This window comes from Balaenoptera ricei, chromosome 8 (genome assembly GCF_028023285.1).
Source record: "Balaenoptera ricei isolate mBalRic1 chromosome 8, mBalRic1.hap2, whole genome shotgun sequence".
In the NCBI taxonomy this organism is placed as follows: Eukaryota; Metazoa; Chordata; class Mammalia; order Artiodactyla; family Balaenopteridae; genus Balaenoptera; species Balaenoptera ricei.
This window is the reverse complement of record NC_082646.1, coordinates 29,519,317-29,538,884: the sequence shown is the minus strand read 5'-3', so window position 1 is coordinate 29,538,884 and position 19,568 is coordinate 29,519,317. Positions and strand designations below refer to the sequence as shown.

Below are 19,568 nucleotides of genomic sequence, written 5' to 3'. Positions count from 1 at the left end.
TTAATAGAATTCACCTGTGAAGTCATCTGACCCTGGGCTTTTGTTTGTTGGAAGATTTTTAATCACAGTTTCAATTTTAGTGCTTGTGATTGGTTTGTTTATATTTTCTATTTCTTCCTGGTTCAGTCTCAGCAGGTTGTGCTTTTCTAAGAATTTGTCCATTTCTTCCAGGTTGTCCATTTTATTGACATATAGTTGCTTGTAGTAATCTCTCATGATCCTTTGTATTTCTGCAGTGTCAGTTGTTACTTCTCTTTTTTCATTTCTAATTGTGTTGATTTGAGTCTTCTCCCTTTTTTTCTTGATGAGTCTGCCTAATGGTTTATCAATTTTGTTTATCTTCTCAAAGAACTAGCTTTTATTTCTGTTGATCTCTGCTATCATTTCCTTCATTTTCATTTATTTCTGATCTGATCTTTATGATTTCTTTCTTTCTGCAAACTTTGAGGGTTATTTTGTTCTTCTTTCTTTAATTGCTTTAGGTTGTTTGTTTGAGATTTTTCTTGTTTCTTGAGGTAGGATTGCATTGCTATAAACGTCCCTCTTAGATTTGCTGTTGCTGCATCCCATAGGTTTTGGGTTGTCGTTTGTCATTGTCATTTGTTTCTAGCTATTTTTTGATTTCCTCTTTGATTTCTTCAGTATTCTTTTGGTTATTTAGTAACGTATTGTTTAGCCTCCATGTGTTTGTATTTTTTACAGTTTTTTGCCTGTAATTGGTATCTCATCTCATAGCGTTGTGGTCAGAAAAGATACTTGATACGATTTCAGTTTTCTTAAATTTACCAAGGCTTGATTTGTGACCCAAGGTATGATCTATCCTGGAGAATGTGCCATGAACACTTGAGAAGAAAGTGTGTTCTGTTGTTTTTGGATGGAATTTCCTCTGTATATCAGTTAAGTCCATGTTGTTTAAAGTGTCATTTAAAGCTTGTGTTTCCTTATTAGTTTTCATTTTGCTTGATCTGTCCATGGTGAAAGTGGGGTGTTAAAGTCCCCTACTATGATTGTGTTACTGTCAATTTCCCCTTTTATGGCTGTTAGCATTTGCCTTATGTACTGAGGTGCTTGTATATTGGATGCATAAATATTTAGAATTGTTATATCTTCTTCTTGGATTGATCCCTTGATCATTATGTAGTGTCTTTCTTTATCTCTTGTAGTACTCTTTATTTTAAAGTCTGTTTTGTCTGATATGAAAATTGCTACCCCAAGTATATTTTGATTTCCATTTGCATGGAATATCTTTTTATATCCCATCAGTTTCAGTATGTATGTGTCCCTAGGTCTGAAGTGGGTCTCCTGTAGACATCATATATATGGGTCTTGTTTTTGTCTCCATTCAGCCAGTCTGTGTCTTTTGGTTGGAGAATTTAATCTGTTTACATTTAAGGTATTATTGATATGTATGTTCCTGTTACCATTTTCTTAATTGTTTTGGGTTTGTTATTGTAGGTCTTTTCCTTCTCTTGTGTTTCCTGCCTAGAGAAGTTCCTTTAGCATTTGTTGTAAAGCTGGTTTGGTGTTGTTGAATTCTCTTAGCTTTTGCTTGTCTGTAAAAGTTTTAATTTCTCCATCAAATTTCAGTCTGATCCTTGCTTGGTAGAGTAATCTTCGTTGTAGGTTTTTACCTTTCATCACTTTAATTATGTCCTGCCACTCCCTTCTGGCTTGCAGAGTTTCTGCTAAAAGATCAGCTGTTAACCTTATGGGGATTCCCTTGTATGTTATTTGTTGCTTTTCCCTTGCTGCTTTTAATATTTTTTCTTTGTATTTAATTTTTGATAGTTTGATTGATATGTGTCTTGGCATGTTTCTCCTTGGACCTATCGTGTATTGGACACTCTGTGCTTCCTAGACTTGGGTGGCTATTTCCTTTCCTGTAATAGGTAAGTTTTCAACTATAATCTCTTCAAATATTTTCTCAGTCCATTTCTGTTCCTCTTCTTCTTCTGGGACCCCTATAATTTGAATGTTGGTACATTCAATGTTGACCCAGCGGTCTCTGAGACTGTTATTAATTCTTTTCATTCTTTTTTCTTTATTCTGCTCTGTGGTAGTTATTTCCACTGTTTTATCTTCCAGATCACTTATCCGTTCTTCTGCCTCAGTTATTCTGCTACTGATTCCTTCTAGAGAATTTTTAATTTCATTTATTGTGTTGTTCATCATTGTTTGTTTGCCCTTTAGTTCTTCTAGGTCCTTGCTAAACGTTTCTTGTGTTTTCTTCATTCTATTTCCAAGAGTTTGGATCATCTTTACTATCATTATTCTGAACTCTTTTTCAGGTAGACTGCCTATTTCCTCTTCATTTGTTCGGTCTAGTGGGTTTTTACCTTGCTCCTTCATCTGCTGCTTATTTCTTTGTCTTCTCATTTTGCTTAACTTACTGTGTTTGGGGTCTCCTTTTTGCAGGCTGCAGGTTAGTAGTTCCTGTTGTTTTTGGTGTCTGCCCCCAGTGGGTAAGGATGGTTCAGTGGCTTGTATAGGCTTCCTGCTGGTGGGGACTGGTGCCTGTTGTCTGGTGGATGAGGCTGGGTCTTGTCTTTCTGGTGGGCAGGACTGCATCTGGTAGTGTGTTTTGGGGTGTTTATGAACTTATGATTTTAGGCAGCCTCTGTGCTAATGGATGGAGTTGTGTTCCTGTCTTGCTAGTTGTTTGGCATGGGGTGTCCAGCACTGGAGCTTGCTGGTCTTTGACTGGAGCTGGGTCTTAGCATTGAGACGGAGATCTCTGGGAGAACTCTCGCTGGTTGATATTGCATGGGGCCAGGAGGTGTCTGGTGGACCAATGTCCTAAACTCGGCTCTGCCATCTCAGAGGCTCAGGCCTGACACCGGCCTGAGAGCCAAAACCCTGTCAGCCATACAGCTCAGAAGAAAAGAGAGAAAAAAAAGAAAGAAAAATAAAATAAAATAAAGTTATTAAAATAAATCTTAAAAATATTATTAAAGTAAAAAAATTTTAAAAAGTAATAAAGAAAAGAAGAGAGCAACCAAACCAATAAACAAATCCACCAATGATAATAAGCACTAAAAACTAAACTAAGATAAACATAAAAATCAGCAACTAGTCAGTTGCATACAACAAACCCCAAGTCTACAGTTGTTCTCAAAGTCCACTGCCTCAATTTTGGGATGATTCATTTTTCAGGTATTTCACAGATGCAGGGTACATCAAGTTGAATGTGGAGATTTAGTCCGCTGCTCCTGAGGCTGCATGGATAAATTTCCCTTTCTTTTCTTTGTTCGCAAAGCTCCTGGGGTTTAGCTTTGGTTTTGGCCCCACCTCTGCATGTAGGTCGCCCTCTGGTATCTTTTTTTCACCCAGACTGGAGGGGGTTAAAGGAGTGGCTGATTACGGGGCTCTGGTTCACTCAGGCTGGGGGGTGGGTGGGGTACGGAATGCAGGGCGAGCCTGTGGCAGCAGACGTCGGTGTGACGTTGCAACAGCCTGAGGCGTGCCATGTGTTCTCCTGGGGAAGTTGTCTCTGAATCACAGGACCCTGGCAGTGGTGGGCTACACAGGCTCCTGGGAGGGGAGGTGTGGATAGTGACCTGTGCTTGCACACAGGATTCTTGGTGGCTGCAGCAGCAGCGTTAGAGTTTCATGCCTGTCTCTGGTGTCTGCGCTGATAGGCACAGCTTGCGCCTGTCTCTGAAGCTCGTTTTGATGGTGCTCTGAATCTCCTCCCCTTGCGCACCCCGAAACAATGGTCTCTTGAGTCTTAGGCAGTTCGAGACTTTTTCCTGGACTCTCTCCCAGTTAGCTGTGGCACACTAGACCCCTTCAGGCTGTGTGTTCATGCAGCCAACCCCAGTCCTCTCCTTGGGATCTGACCCCTGAAGCCCCAGCCTCAGCTCCCAGCACCCACCCGCCCTGCTGGGTGAGCAGACAAGCCTCTCAGGCTGGTGAGTGCTGGTCATCACTGATCCTCTGTGCTGGAATCTCTCTGCTTTGCCCTCTGCACCCTTGTTGCTGCACTCTCCTCCGTGGCTCTGAAGCTTCCCCCTCCGCCACCCAAGTCTCTGCTTAGTTTCCTAGTGTGAGGAAACTTTTCCTCCTTCCCAGCTCCCTCCTAGTGGTGCAGGTCCCATCCCTATTCTTTTGTCTCTGTTTTTTCTTTTTTCTTTTGCCCTGCTCAGGTACGTGGGGATTTTCTTGCCTTTTGGGAAGTCTGAGGTCTTCTGCCAGCATTCAGTAGATGTTCTGTAGGAGTTGTTCCACATGTAGATGTATTTCTGATGTATTTGTGGGGAGGAAGGTGATCTCCATGTCTTACTCCTCTGCCATCTTGAAGGTCCTTCTACTGTCATCATTTTAAAAAGGTTTTTTTTTTTAAGTCTTTTCTCTTGATGCTAATCTAGTATTTATAGACTATAGGGTAGCTTTTTTGTCTTTCCTCTAAATTTATCAACTATTTACTGATTACCTGGAGAAGGTGCCTCCAAGCTGTACTTTTATATTATATATAATTCTAATATACTTGGCTATTGAATTTTAGACCAGAAGTATAATAAAAGTAGCAAATTAGAAGTGGGGACACAAGAGTACCACAAGAAGTGCTTATAACAATGAGAACCAAGAGCTGACTTAATATAGAGCGAAGAATGAGATGGAAAAATGCAGGTAAAGAATTGAAAAATCATAAACATCTTGGTTGACATAGCTAGCATAGAACCCACTAGCCCTTGAGAGGGCCATTAATGAATTATGACACATTTTAATAATTGTCCCATTAATCACCCTATTATCAGGATAAGACTAAATTGCGTTAATTATGTTTTAAAAGGTAGGACAGTTTATAACACTGTTTGGGAACATTTGTATTCAAAATGACTATAATAATTAATGTTTCTTTTCTTAAATGGTAAACCCTTAACTATTTGGAAATTCGGCTGTTCAGGAAGACTTATTCAACTGGTTTACATTAATGGTTGTATTCTAAACACCAGTCATATTTTGACATCTCCCCCAATTATCACTGTTTAATAAAATCCTGACTTCTTCTTTTCCCTTGACAATTCATTCAAGAGGTTTAACTTTTACTGTGATAAAAGGTGGTATGTATTCCAAAGGAACTGTTTAAAATAGAAGAATGTTTGGCATGCTTAAATACTTAAATTCTAGTTAGGAAGAGTTGTTGGCAAGGGGAAAAAGGCCAATGATAAAGGAGAAGAAGTTATGAGTGGCACATCTGAGCAGACTGCAGAGAGTCAGTCCTATCCAGAGTATATGAAGAGGGGTTAGGGTCTACTGCATGGATGACAGGATTTAAACAGGAACACATGTACCCTTCCATTATCTCAGGAGAGAAGAAGTATAAGCTGTGTGTTTGTGGATGGTTTTAGGTTTGGTGGTAGGAGGATCAGGAAATTCTTGTCTGATTTTAATTTTTTCTTTGAGGTCATCTACTGAAAGTGAGAGAGGAGTTGATGGAGTGTCCAGGGTTTGATGGTGATCATCTAAAATTGCCACTGTGGAAAATGGGAGGTTTTTCTTATTATGTTGAAGTGGCGGTCAGCTTATGAGCTTATAATGGAACCATTTATAAAATATAATAACTTTTCTATAATACCATGGCAAGCATTGCAGAGGACCAGAAAAGGGAGATGATTGACTACATTCAGATTAGACTATACTCAAATAGTATAATTGTATTTGGTTTTTAAGGAAAGTGGACTGAAGCAGAAGTGGTTTTATTTTATTATTATATTAATTTTCTCCCATTATATTATACAGTTGGCATTTGAAATGTCTGAATTTCACTTACATTATGGTTAATGATATTTAGAATAATATTATTCTTGGAATGTTCTTGAAAAAATGTTATACAAGCAGAGCCTCTGAACAGAAGCAGTTTGTTATTGTATAGAGGGTTATATCTTTATCAGTCACTTATCAGAGAAACAGAACTATTAAAAGACATACAGACATAGGTTTCTTTACAGGGATTTGACCTTATGCCATTGTGGAAGCTGGTTAAGCAATCTTTTTAAGGCTGTTGTGGTTGCATCTGAATTTGGAGCTTTAAGTCCAGAGGGCAGGCTCTTGGGAAGGAAAAATGAATGTAAAGCGGGGGAGACTTAAGAGCAAGAACAAGCTAGAACCCACAGGCATGAGCTGGAATTCTCGAGGATGGACAGATATACATGTCAGTTTATGTTGCCTCTGACCTTGGTGGTGTGGATATTCTGTAGATTAGGCTAGGAGCTAAATACACACATCTGGCCTAGAAGTCAGAGAAGCTGAAGGAGGATGATGGGAAAGGTGGGGCAGTTGCAGACTCAGTTGCTGCCTTGTATAAGGAGGTGAACCAGCAGTTAAGTGACAATGTATGCAAGCTATAAAATGGCTGCTGCTTTATTTCTACTCTTCAGGTCTTCTATAAAAATCTCTTGTTACCCATCGTAACCAGAAATACACTGAAAAGGGAATTTTGGTAAGTGTCTGTCAGACTAGTCAAATTGACCCAGTGACCACAAGCATGTTACCTTGGCTCCTCTCTTTAAACTATATTTAATCTCCAAATAAAGAAAACAAAATCATGCTTCTGTCCAAATGATAGAAATGTCCTACATACAACCAAAAACAGGCTCTTTCCCTGGAATAGAGTGCAAAGCTACTATTATGTTAGATGGTAAGGGGATGAGAAAGGGGAAGAAAAGAAAGAATTTTTGTTAATATTTAGGTGTATATTCACACATATAAATTCATATCAAAATATTGAAAGGATATCATAATTATTACAATATTAATTTCTGAAACTGGTTATGGAGTTTCATCTAGTATTTATACCTGCTTTCCTCTACTACCCATTCTGTATTCCTTTTGTCCTCAGCAACATCTTAGCTGGTTATGGCCCCTTGCCTTGTGGGGGTGATCCAATCCTTCATTCAGAAGGTCTGGGCCATTTATTAGCCGTCCTGCCTTAACTGAGTTGTATTTTATCATTGACTTTAATCATAGGCCGTGAGAATACCAAGAGGTGCCCTAAAAGGTAACCTATATTCAAGCTATACTTCCTCTTACCTCCATTATGTTGTACCAGCCCAATTTTCCCTTTATAGTCAGAATCAGTCACTCTAGAAAGTACAGTAACTCCCCTCTTTGCTTTTTGATTCAGTGGAATGAGGAGCCGGAGTGGCCAGGTGGCTGTCAGAACTTCAAGTTCAATGAATCATTGTGTCCCTTGATAGATGTATTCCTCTCTTTGGAACTAAGACCTCTAGACTAGTAGAGCCTAAGATCACAGAGTTGGGAAGCAGAAATTTTGCTAGTGTATCAAAAGGGGCAGTAGTGAGATAGGTCACTCCTATTTTTTTCCCCTTAGATTCCCATACCTGTGAATTCTGGCTGTGGGAAAGATACCATCATAGTTTGGGTGCTGATTTAGAGCGCTTACTTCATTCGGGGAGACATAGCCTTAGTTTACAAGACATCACCTATCCAGCACTTGTAATTAAATCTTAAAAAGGCCAGTTCACTGTTCTATCCAGCCAGCTACTTCAGATGGTGGGGAACATGGTGAATTAGTGAGCAGTGCTGCTTGGTAGTCATCATTGTTGCATGGTGACTGCAATGGGCATAGACACATTTCATCTGCTGTGAAATTATTTCCTTGGTCAGAAGCATATGTGTGATACCACAATGATACAAGTCCAGAGATGGTAGTTTTGGCAGAATCACTGTATGCAGTGGAGGCAAGTCAATGTCCAGAGTAAGTGTCTATTCCAGTAAGAACAAAGTGCTGCTCCTTCCATGATGGAAGCAGTCCAATGTACCCAACTTGCCACCAGATAGCTGCCTGATCCCCCAAAGGAGTGGTGCTCGTATGTATCAGAGGCTCAGTGTTATCTCCCAAAGGACTGGTGCTCGTATCAGAGGCTCAGTGTTGATCTCTGTTGGCAGATTGGGTATTCAGCAGTGGCTATAGCCAGATCAGCTTTGATGTTGCTGAGCCCTTGAATAGTTTCCATACCTGCATGGCCACTTTGTTCACAAGCTCATTGGAACAATGGTAGGAGTGGCTAGTGACATAAATATTTTCACATGAGTCACAAATATCTTTGTACTCCGTATTCATTTGGAGAGGTCTGTCCATATACCTCTTCCCCAGACTTCCTTGTTGGTAATCTCTACTTGTGTTCTATCCAGGTCCCCTGGCCATCCAGCCAAACCATTTGCCATAGTACTTGAATCAGTGTAGACCTGTATCTATGGCCATCTCTCTTTTCCAGGCAAAGTGAACTCACTGCTCAAAGTTCTTCTTACTGAGATAATTTCCCTTTATGGCCATTCCAGAGTGGGACTGTAGTGCTGCAGCTGTCCACTTTGGGTGGTGCCTGTGTATCATGCAGAACCATGTATTTATTTTTTTAAATGTTGATATAGATGAACCTATATTTAAATTTTTAAAGCTTTTTTTTTTTTTTTTTGAGATTCAGGATCTGATCAGTGTTTGTGCACTGTGTTTATTATATCTCCTCAATGTGAGAGTCCCTAAGACCATCCTCACTTTTGACACCAGCTACAAGTTCAGGGATCCCCAAGCCCACTTTCAGCTTTGATACTTTACTACAAGGACTCACAGAATTCCCTAAAAGCTGTTAAATGAACAGTTAAGGTTTATTACAGTGAAAGAATACAGATGGAAAATTAGTCAAGGGAAGCGGCTCATGGAGCTGAATCCAGGAGAATTTCAAGCATGAAGCTTCCATTTGTCCCCTTTCCCAGTGAGTCATGGACAGCACTAACTTCTCCCAGCAATAATGTGTGAAATACACAGGGTATTGCCAACTAGGGAAGCTCCCCCAAGCATTGGTGTGCAGTTTTTGTTAGGATTTGGTCACATAGACATAGTTGATTGCCTGTGAAGATGACAGTTTCCAGCCTTTCCTGAGGTGGAGCTGATACTGTGTGGCCCAAAGTTCCCAGCATAAATCACATTGTTAACATAGATGGCTCGTGTGGCCCAAGACCCTCAGATAAACAAAACCACTCTTTTAGGCAGGACATTGCAAGTGCTTAAAGATTACCTTCCAGAGACAGAAGACAAAGGCCAGACCTCTATTTGGGTACAGTTAATTTTTTAAAACACAGGTTTATTGAGATATGATTCACATGCCATACAAATTCACCCATTTAAAGTGTACAATTCAATGGTTTTTAGTATCTTCACGAATATATGTAACTATCACCACCAGTCAATTTTACAACATTTTTATCACCTCAAGAATAAACCCTGTAACCTTTAGCTGTCACCCCCTAACCCTCTTAGTCCTCCTCCATCCCCAGCCTTAAGCAGCCATGAGTCTATTTTCTGTCTGTATAGATTTTGCTGATCTGGACATTTCATGTATATGATAGTGATTTTTTGTGACTGACTTCTTTCACTTAGCTTGTTTTCAGAGTTCATCTGCGTTGTAGGGGAGTATCAGTATTTCATTTCTTTTTTATAGCCAAATATACTCACTCTATTGTACAGATTTTATATGTTTTGTTGATCTGCTCATCAATTCATGGGCATTTGGATTGTGTACAAGTTTTGACTGTTATGAATAATGCTGCTGTAAAGATTCATATACAAGTTTTTGTTAGGCATATGTTTTCATTTCTCCTGGGTATATACCTGGAAGTGGAATTGTTAGGTCATATGGTAGCCCATATGTTTAATTATTTATTAATTAATCTATATTGAATTGTTTGAGGAACTACCAGACTGTTTTCCAAAGCAGCGCCATGACTTTACACTCCCACCAGCAGTGTTTGAGGGTATCAGTTTCTCCACATCCTTGACAACACTTGTTATTATCTGACTATTTGATTCTAGTGAGCATCAAGTGGTAACTTCATTGTAGTTTTCATTTACATTTCCCTGTATTTATTGGCCATTTGTATATCTTCCTTGGAGAAATGTCTGTTTAGATCCTTTGCCCATTTTAAAATCAGGTTGCTTGTTTTTTGTTGTTGAGTTGTAGGAGTTCTTTATGTATTCTGGTTGTAAGTCCCTTATCAAATAAGTGATTTACAAATATTTTCTCCCATTCTGTGGGCTGCCTTATCACTCTGTTGAGAGTGTCCTTTGCTTCACAAAAGTTTTAAGTTTGATGAAATCCAACTTATCTATTTTTTCTTTATTGCTTGTGCTTTTGTTGTCATAGCCAAGAAATCATTGCCAAATTCAATGTCATGAAGCTTTTCCCCTATGATTTCTTCTAAGAGTTTTAAAGTTTTAGCTTTTAAGTTAGGTCTGTGATGCATTTTGAGTTAATTTTTTTATATGGTGTGAGGTAAGGGTCCAACTTCATCTTTTTTTGCATGTGAATATCCAGTTTTCCCAACACCGTTTGTTTAAAAGACTGTCATTTCCCTATTCAGTGGTCTTGGCACCCTTACTGAAAATCATTTGACCATATATGAGTTTGTTTATTTCTGGGATCTCCATTCTATTCCATTGGTCTATATATCTTTCTTTATGCCAGTATCACATTATTTTGATTATTGTAGATTTGTAGTACGTTTTAAAATCAGGACGTGTGAGACCTCCAACTTTGTTCTTTTTAAAGATAGTTTGTTTATTTGTAGTCCCTTGAGATTCCATATGAATTTTAAGATGGATTTTTCTATTTCTGCAAAAAACATCATTGAGATTTTGATAGATGTTGCATGCATTGTAGATCACTTTGGGTAGTATTGACATCTACTCCTCTTTCTTTTATCTTATTCATTTTAATGTTATAACTATTTTATCACATTTTTCCTATTTATTTAGAAAAGAGATTCTCAAAGTTCTAAAATTTATGACATACTATCTTGATCTTGTACCATCTCATCAATTTTCTTTAGGACTCTATCTAAATGAAAAAGAGGCATATTTTCATGCCCCTCTTGTTTTCTTCACCTCCTTTCCTCCAGCAAATATTTTCACTTTTCCCCTTCTTGGTCTTATATTCTCCACTATCTGTTAACAGTCTGTCCATTAAAAATTTTTGGTTAGGGGTAAGGTCATAGATGTGTACGTGACTGCTAAAGGTAAAAACATTTTGTGTCAAACCCCAAAGAGAAGATAATGGGAAAATGCAAATAATTAGAGGATGTAAGAGGAGGTAATTATTGTTCTGGTATAGATGTGTATCGTATTTCAGTTGTGTTGAAGAATCATTCAGACTTAATTTGCAAGACTGTCCCCTATTTAAGTCAAAAACTATGAATAGATCAGAGAAGTTCAGCAGCATTCATGGAACATAGATTTAAAAAATAGAAATACTATCTTCTTCAACTGATTTTATTTGAATTGAATATATTCCCTGACAAGTTATGAACTGATTTTTAATAACAATATTTTTAACAATATATCATATGAAAGTAAAGTTACATGTAGAAGTACATATTCTGCTCACTAATGTATTTTAGAAAAGACAAATACCCATCAGATATCTGTATTCTCTTTTAATAAGTACCTTAACTTGATTGGGTATGTTTATTCTGGATGAAATTTAAGGTTTCTTCTAATTCTTTATTCTGCTTCATAGACTATATTCACAATATTCCCTTTCTATGTTTTAAAGATGGGTTTCTTAAGTGAGAGAGGCTCACTATATGCCGGGCACTCTCAGCTTTACAATCAAACTGTGTTTGATTCCTGGCTCTGTCTCTTAATAATTATGTGATTTTGATTAAGTTATTTAGTCTCTCTTAGCCTCAGTTTTTTAATGTCAAGTGAGAATGACAATTCCTGTGTTGTAGAGGTATTTGGCTGAGAGGATACTTAAAGTTTCTATTAATATCTAGCATATAGTTAGTCACTATTTTCATGAAAATTTTAGTGACCAGTTTGGACATTTTTCAAAATTTGATATATTATGGTTGAGATAAAGGTCTGAAGTTAAAATAATAATTTGTAATTCAGGAGACTACATATAAATAGACAAACCTGAAAGAATAGAGAGAGATAATCAAGGATTAATAAAGAGAAAAAGTAGAAGATAAAATTAATTCCTGAAGCTAATGTGCTCTGAGAAATACCTTACTGATAATAATCTTTTTACCTGATTCTATCAATAATGACATTTTAGAAATTTTCTTCTGTTTACATTTAGTTTTACTTCTCTTCTTTTTCTAGTTTTTTAAGTTGGAAGATGACATCATTGATTTAAGGCCTCTCTTGTTTTCTAATATAAGTGCTTAGTTCTGTAATTGTCCCTCTAGGTACTGGTTTCACAGTACACCACAAATTCTCACATGTCCTGTTTTTGTTTTATTGTAGTTCAAAAAACTTTCTAATTTTATTTTTTATTTTTCTGATGATCCGTGGGTTATTTGGAAGTACACTATTTAATTTTCGCATACTTGACTATTTTCCATATATCTTTCTGTTGGAATTTCTAGTCTAATTCCATTGTTTTCAGTGCACATACTCTATGTTACTTGAATCCTTTTAAATTTATTGAGAGTTTAAGTCTGAGAATGCCGTCTGTCTTGGTAAATGTTCTCTGTGCACTTGAGAAGAATGTTTATTCTGCTGATGTTGGATACAATTTCTGTCAATGTTGGTTATGTCAAATTGGTTGATAGTTTGTTCAAGTCTTCTATGTGCCTATTGATTTTCTATTTGTTTTATCAATTATAGAGAGAGTGGCATTTAAATTTCTGACTACAGTTGTGGGTTTGTCTATTTCTCCTACAGTTCTGTCAAGTTTTTGCTTCATATATTTTGAAACTATTATTAGGTGCATAAACTTTAAGATTGTTTTGTCCTCTTGATGGTATAAGTCTTTTATTATTATGAAATGACCTTCTTTATCCTTCATAATATTCTTTACTTTGAAATCTACTTTCTCTGACAGGAGTACAGGCACTCTGGCTTTCTTCATATCTATTTAAATATCTGGTAAGATCCAAAAAGTCATTTTCTTTTTGGTATTTAGTAGACTAAGTAGAACTTAGTCTAATGGAAGAAAAACATAAGTTAATGAGCTGTTTTGATACAGTGTGCTCCTCATGAAACTGATGTGAGTATAGTACTGAAGGGGCTTGGACAATCTAGAAAAGTTGTTTCATGCAGGTGACAACTAAATCTAAACCTCAGATTAAAAAATGAGTAGGGGTAGGAATGGCAAAATTGAGGGCAGAATTGGTCGAGAGCAATATGTGCAAAGCCTGAAGGTAACAGTACTTTTGGGGACTAAAATAGAGTGGCAAAGTGTAGAGTTTGAGTAGGGATGTGATCACATGTGACTGAGGTGACTCACATTTATGAGTCCTTATTGTGTGCCAGGCATGTGTTGTAAGGATTAAGAAAGATAACCCTGTTAGATGGATAATATTGTTATAGCCATTGTAAAATAAGGAAATAAAACATAGAGAGAGCGCAGAGAGATTAAATAACCGCCCAAGATTATACAGACAGGAGATAGAATTTTACCATGGTTATTCTGACTATAGAACCCAAGCTCTTAACCATTATACTGTTCTGTGTCTGTGACTTAGTAGGCCAAACAACAGTTTGAACTTGATCCTGTTCACAATGTAGAGCTCTTTGAGGATTTTAAGTAGGGACATAAAGAAAAAAAGTAAATAAAATTTTTGTTTTAAAAACATCACCCTGGCTACAGTTTATGTTGGGGGAGGTATAGAGAAGGTGCCTTGAGATACAGTTGAAAAATGCTTTATGTTCTATGTGGAGTGTATGCTAATTTTATTTTTTTTATTTTTATTTTTTTTCATAGATGAGGTTCTGGGATTTATTTTTTTAATAAACATAAACTTTTAATTCCTAATTTAAATAAATTAGGAGTTTGGGTTTAACAGATACACACTACTATATACAAAACAGACAAACAAGGACCTACTGATTAGCACAGGGAACTACACTCAACATCCTGCAATAACCTATAATGGAAAAGAATCTGAAAAAGAACACACGCACACACATACACATACACATACACATACATATTTATATACACATATATATAACTGAATCACCCTGCTGCACACCCAAAACCAACACAACATTGCAAACCAACCACACTTCAATAAGATAAATAAATAAATAAACTTTTAACAGAAGTTTTTAGCATTATCACAACACCATTATCACACACACCCAAATTAACAGTATTTCTTGATACTGTCAGTGGTTGTTAGCCAAAGACCACCAGGGGCACACAGAGTTAAATTAAACAAGTTGGGTTTATTACTTACTACAGCAAGGCAGAATGCACACCGTGTTGAATTGCTCAGTATCTCAGTAAGAGGGTGTTAGAAAAGACTTATTAAAGAATTTGGTTTTGTACACATGAAACTTACATAGTTTTATAAATCATTGTTACCTCAATAAAAACAAATAAAAAAGAAAATTATTTTTAAAAGAGAAAGGGGAACATTGCATTGCTCTCAATGCTCTCAATATACATATTAGCAAATTGGCTGTTAAGTTTAATAGAGTGTATGCTAATTTTAAAGTGAAGGTTGTTCTTAACCTCTCTGTGGTTCAAGTTCCTCATCTATTAAATAGAAATGATAATGGTTCCCTCATCATAGGAGTATAAAACAATCAAATTGCATAGAACTGCACGTAGTAAATACTCAGTAAACTTTAGCTGTGATGATGATAATAAATTGATCCTTGCAGGTCAAGCTTAAATTTTAATCATGTTTTCTTTTTCTTTTAATGTAAGAATTTTATCACAGGACTTACAGATATGACTTCAGTATGCCACAGTACAATAAACTGAATTAACTACTACCTTCTCCCCACTACTATTATTTTGTTTTTTCAGTTTATGGGAAAAACAGATGGAGACTATTACACTCTGGATGACATGTTTGTCTCCAGAGCAGCTGAGAGAGAATGTTTTGGTGAAGAGGAGGAGAATCAGAGGAAAAAAGCTATTGCTGAGCACCGGAGTCTTGCTGCACTAATGGAAAAATGTCTGTATTGTTTTGACAGCTCTCAATTTCCCAAGCACCTTATTGTTGCAATAGGTGTTAAGGTAAGAAATATAATGTTTATTGCCCTAAGGAAACGATTCAGTAGTATATGTAAATTTGCCTCTTTCTTCATATTCTTATAAGATTCTAAGAAATCTGTCTTGTCTCATTCTGTTTCAAATATTTTCTTTTCTAAGTTCCCATGATTCTTAGAATCTTCTTTAGAGCGAGTATAAATATTTAAATGATACGAAGCTCCCATTTTGTGCAATTCTTCTCTATAGAGAGGCAACATTGAGTAGGGCTCAGGCCCTAGACTTTGGAACCAGACCACCTGGATTCAGATTCTTGCTCTGCCATTTACCATCTATGTGATCTTATTTTCATGATTGGCACTTGATTCTCAGTATTAAAATCACTTCAGAGCTACTTAGTCTAAAGTAGCTTCTGCTTCTTCCCTTACTTTCTCATAGAACCTTTTTGTTTCTTTATAGAATATCTCATAATTTGGAGAAGTTTATTGTACAGTTGTTGCTTGGTATCCATGGGGGATTGGTTCCAGCAGTCTCTCTATACCAAAATCCACAGATGCTCAAGTCCCATAGTCACCCCTCCATCTGCAATTCCACCTCTGTGGATTCAACCAACCCCGGATCATATAGTACCACAGTATTTATTGAAAAAGGTCCATGTATAATTACACCCATGCAGTTCAAACCCATGTTGTTCAAGGGTCAACTGTATTTTGTTTTACTTGTTGAGTGTCTCCCCCAGTAGTCTGTAAGTGCTCTGAGGGCATAGATAACTTTTACTCATCATTGTATACCACACATGTATCCCATTATATACCAAGCATGTATGTTTATAGTCACTTCTTTCAATAAATGTTAATAATCACTTATTTAATAGTCACTAATAATAGTCACTTATTTCAGTATTTGGCAGTTTAATTCTTATATTAAGTAAATAATTATTGTGTACCTGATGTATGCCAGAACCTAAGTAGTCACTGGGGAAAAGTAGAAAATCAGATATATTTGTGGAGCTTGTATTCTAGTGAAATAGAGCAGATAATAAAAAATGTAATGATTGCCCTGATTTAAGAAAGTGTTGTTATGAAGCAGATATAGAGAGGAAATGTGATAAAATAATGGGAGAGTATTTTTTGAGAAGGTGGTCTAGAAGGCTTCTCTGAGGAGGTATTTTAGTAAAGGTATGAAAGATGAGAAGAAGCAAGCAACATGAAGATATGAATGAATGTTTCAGAAAGAGGTATCAGTGAGTGAAAAGCCTTGAGGAGGAAATAAGGCAGGCATTTATGGAACAGAAAAAAGATCAGTGTAGCTGGAGTGGAGTAAGTGTGAAAAAGTGGTAGGAGAGGAAGTTTAATGAATGCTAGTTTCAGGAACTAATAGTTTGGGGAATATACATATACATATTAATTAATTTGTTTGTTGTATGTACATACTTACACACACACACAAGCACCTGTGTAGCCAAAGAACTGGCGTTGACTTTTCCATTCCAGTTCTAGTCTTTAATATCTTTAGGTCATTAAGACAGTCAATTTATCAGTTTGGATTTTGGTTTCTTTATTTCCTTACCTTCCTTTTCTTTTTCTTTCTTTTCCTCTAGACTTTATCAAAAAGTAAAAGTAAAAAATTCCATTCAAAATTTAATCAATCAAAAACCCCACCTTAATCACTTACTTGTATTAATTTTTCCATGTTCTTTTCTAGATTGTTACATAAACATTTGCATTTTCTTAATTATGACATTATATATAAATATTTCATTCCCCTTTAGTCTAGTCCCTACCTTTAAAAAATGTAAGAATAAATTAAACATAAAGTAACACAAAGTTTTCAATAATTCTTTACAAGAAGTTTGGGTTTTTCTCAATGACTTCATTTTCCCTAATGCACTGCAGACAGGCCAGATCCAGGGGAGGCCCAGAGGTGTGAAGTGTACAAACCTTTTGTTAGCCTCCTGCTTTATAGGCGGTGTCCCAAAGTAGGCATTTCTCAATTAACTAGTGAAAGGAAACTGTTGGCCAGTAAAGAGACATTTTCTATTTCTTCAACTCATATATTTATATTTCATACATTCCTTTTCCTGTTCTTCTCAATTCTCCTCTTCTGCTGTGAGGTAATCCACATTTTCCAATTAGAGATTTCTAAAGGTATTAAATCTTCTTTTGCCTTTAACTTACTGAGCATTGGCTGATCTGTTTCTTCCCTCTTGGACTAGTTGTTTCATTCTGGTTTCATTTTAATACCATTTGAATCTCCTTTCTTGGTCTGTGCTTTATTATGCTATCTTAGTTTTAAAAATTGCTATCTAGCTTCAGCCTTTCATCTGTGAATATTTTAATATAGAAATGTTTGAAATATTGGTTTGAAGGAATTTCATCTGTTTGCTACAATATCTGACTGCTTATCCCATCTATTATAGCTAATAGGTTATTTTATTAATCTGAATAAACAGTAAGAAATTATTCCTTTTAGTTGTTACCTAAGTTAATTATATATGATTATGAGTTTCTAAGGAATTACTTTGCGTTAGGCAGTAGTAATTAACAGTATTCTAAAGCAGTTCAGCAATTCTCACTCAGCTTGAATTTCTAATACTTAAAGTTAATGTCATAAATCCAAATGTATTAATGAAGCTATGTGAGTACTCATTAGAGTCAGTTATGTAAGTTTCTGATCATAAATTGTCCCTGCCTCCTCCCTCTTTTTTAAAAATAGAAGTTATTTCTCCCCTTCTTGTCTTAACACTATCCTTTACTTAAAAAAAAAAAAAGTACTTTGATTTTTAGAACAGTTTTATATTTACAGAAAAATTATAAGGCAGTACAGAGTTCCATATACCCTGTGCCCAGTTTCCTCTATTATTTCCATCTTAACATTAGTATAGTAAAATTGTTAAATCTAATGAATCAGTACTGTTTTTTGTTTGTTTTGCTTAATATAGTTGATATACAATATTATGTTAATTTCAGGTGTACTACGTAATGATTTGACATTTGCATACATTATGAAATGATCACCATGAAAAGTCTAGTAACCATCAGTCCCCATACAAAGTTATTACAATATTACTGACCATATTCCTTATGCTGTATATTGCACCCCCATGACTTATTTATTTTGTAACTGGAGTTTTAATACCTTTTCATCCCCTTCACCTATTTCACACCTCCATCCCCAAACACTCCCCTCTGCCAACAACCCATTTGTTCTCTGTATCTGTGAGTCTGTTTTTGTTTCATTATGTTTGTTCATTTGTTTTGTTTTTTTGATTTCACGTATATGTGAGATGATATGGTATTTATCTTTCTCTGTCTAACTTATTTCACTTAGCATTTCAATCCATAGTGTTGCAAATGCCAAGATTTAGTTTTCATTATGGCTGAGTTATATTTCATTGTATATATGGTACATATATATATGTATATATACACACACACACACATATATATACACACATACATATATACCATATCTCCTTTATCCATTCGTCCATTGAAGAACACTTAGGTTTCTTCTGTATCTTGGCTATTGTGAATAATGCTGCAATGAACATTGATATGCATGTATCTTTTTGAATTAGTGTTTTGTTTTTTTAAGGTAAATACTCAGAAGTGAAATTGCTGGATCATATGGCAGTTTTATTTTTAATTTTTTGAGGAAGTTCCACACTGTGTTCCATAGTGCCTGCACCAATTTATATTCCCACCAACAGTGTAGCAGGGTCACCTCTTGTCCACATCCTCACCAACACTTGTTATTTGTTTTTTTGATGATAGCCATTCTGACAGGTATGAGGTGGCATCTCATTGTGGTTTTGATTTGCACTTCCTTCATTGTTAGTGATATTGAGCATCTTTTCATGTGTCTGTTGGCCATCTGTATATCTTCTTTGGAAAAATTTCTGTTTGGTCCTCTGCCCATTTTTTAATCAGTTGTTTTTTTGATCTTGACTTATATGACTTCTTTTGTATATTTTGGATATTAACCCCTTATCTATCATTTGCAAGTATTTTCTCCCATTCAGTAGGCTGCCTTTTCATTTTGTTGATGATTTCTTTCACTACGTAAAAGCTTTTTAGTTTGACGTAATCCCATTTATTTATTTTTGCTTCTGTTTCCCTTACTTAAGGAGACATATGCAAAAAAATGTTACTAAGATCAATTTCAAAGAGTGTACTACCTATAGTTTTCTCTAGAAGTTTTCTGGTTTCAGGTCTTATATTTCAATCTTTAATCCATTTTGAATTTTTTTTAATATGGTGTGAGAAAGTAGTCTAGATTGATTCTTTTGCATGTACCTGTCCAGTTTTCCCAGCACCATTTATTGAAGAGGCTATCTTTTCCCTTTTGTATATTCTTGCTTCTTTTGTTGTAGATTAATTGAACATGTAAGCATGGGTTTATTTCTGGGCTCTCTATTCTGTTTCATTGATCTATGTCTCTGTTTTTAATGCCAGTACCATTCTGTTTTGATTACTGTAGCTTTGTAGTATAATTGGAAATCAGGAAGTGTGATACCTCCAACTTTGTTCTTCTTTCTCAAGATTGTTTTGTCTGTTCAGGGTCTTTTGTATTTTTATACAAATTTTAGAATTA

At 36.1% G+C, this 19,568-nt stretch overlaps 1 protein-coding gene across 1 annotated transcript in view; it reads left to right on the top strand.

Moving 5' to 3' along the window:
- CWF19L2 (CWF19 like cell cycle control factor 2) overlaps window positions 1-19,568 on the top strand; it is a 187,524-nt gene that overhangs the window by 131,698 nt on the left and 36,258 nt on the right. The window contains exon 13 of the mRNA XM_059929351.1: window positions 14,787-14,999. Coding sequence (XP_059785334.1) covers window positions 14,787-14,999 — 213 coding nt within the window. The remainder of the gene's footprint in view (window positions 1-14,786; window positions 15,000-19,568) is intronic.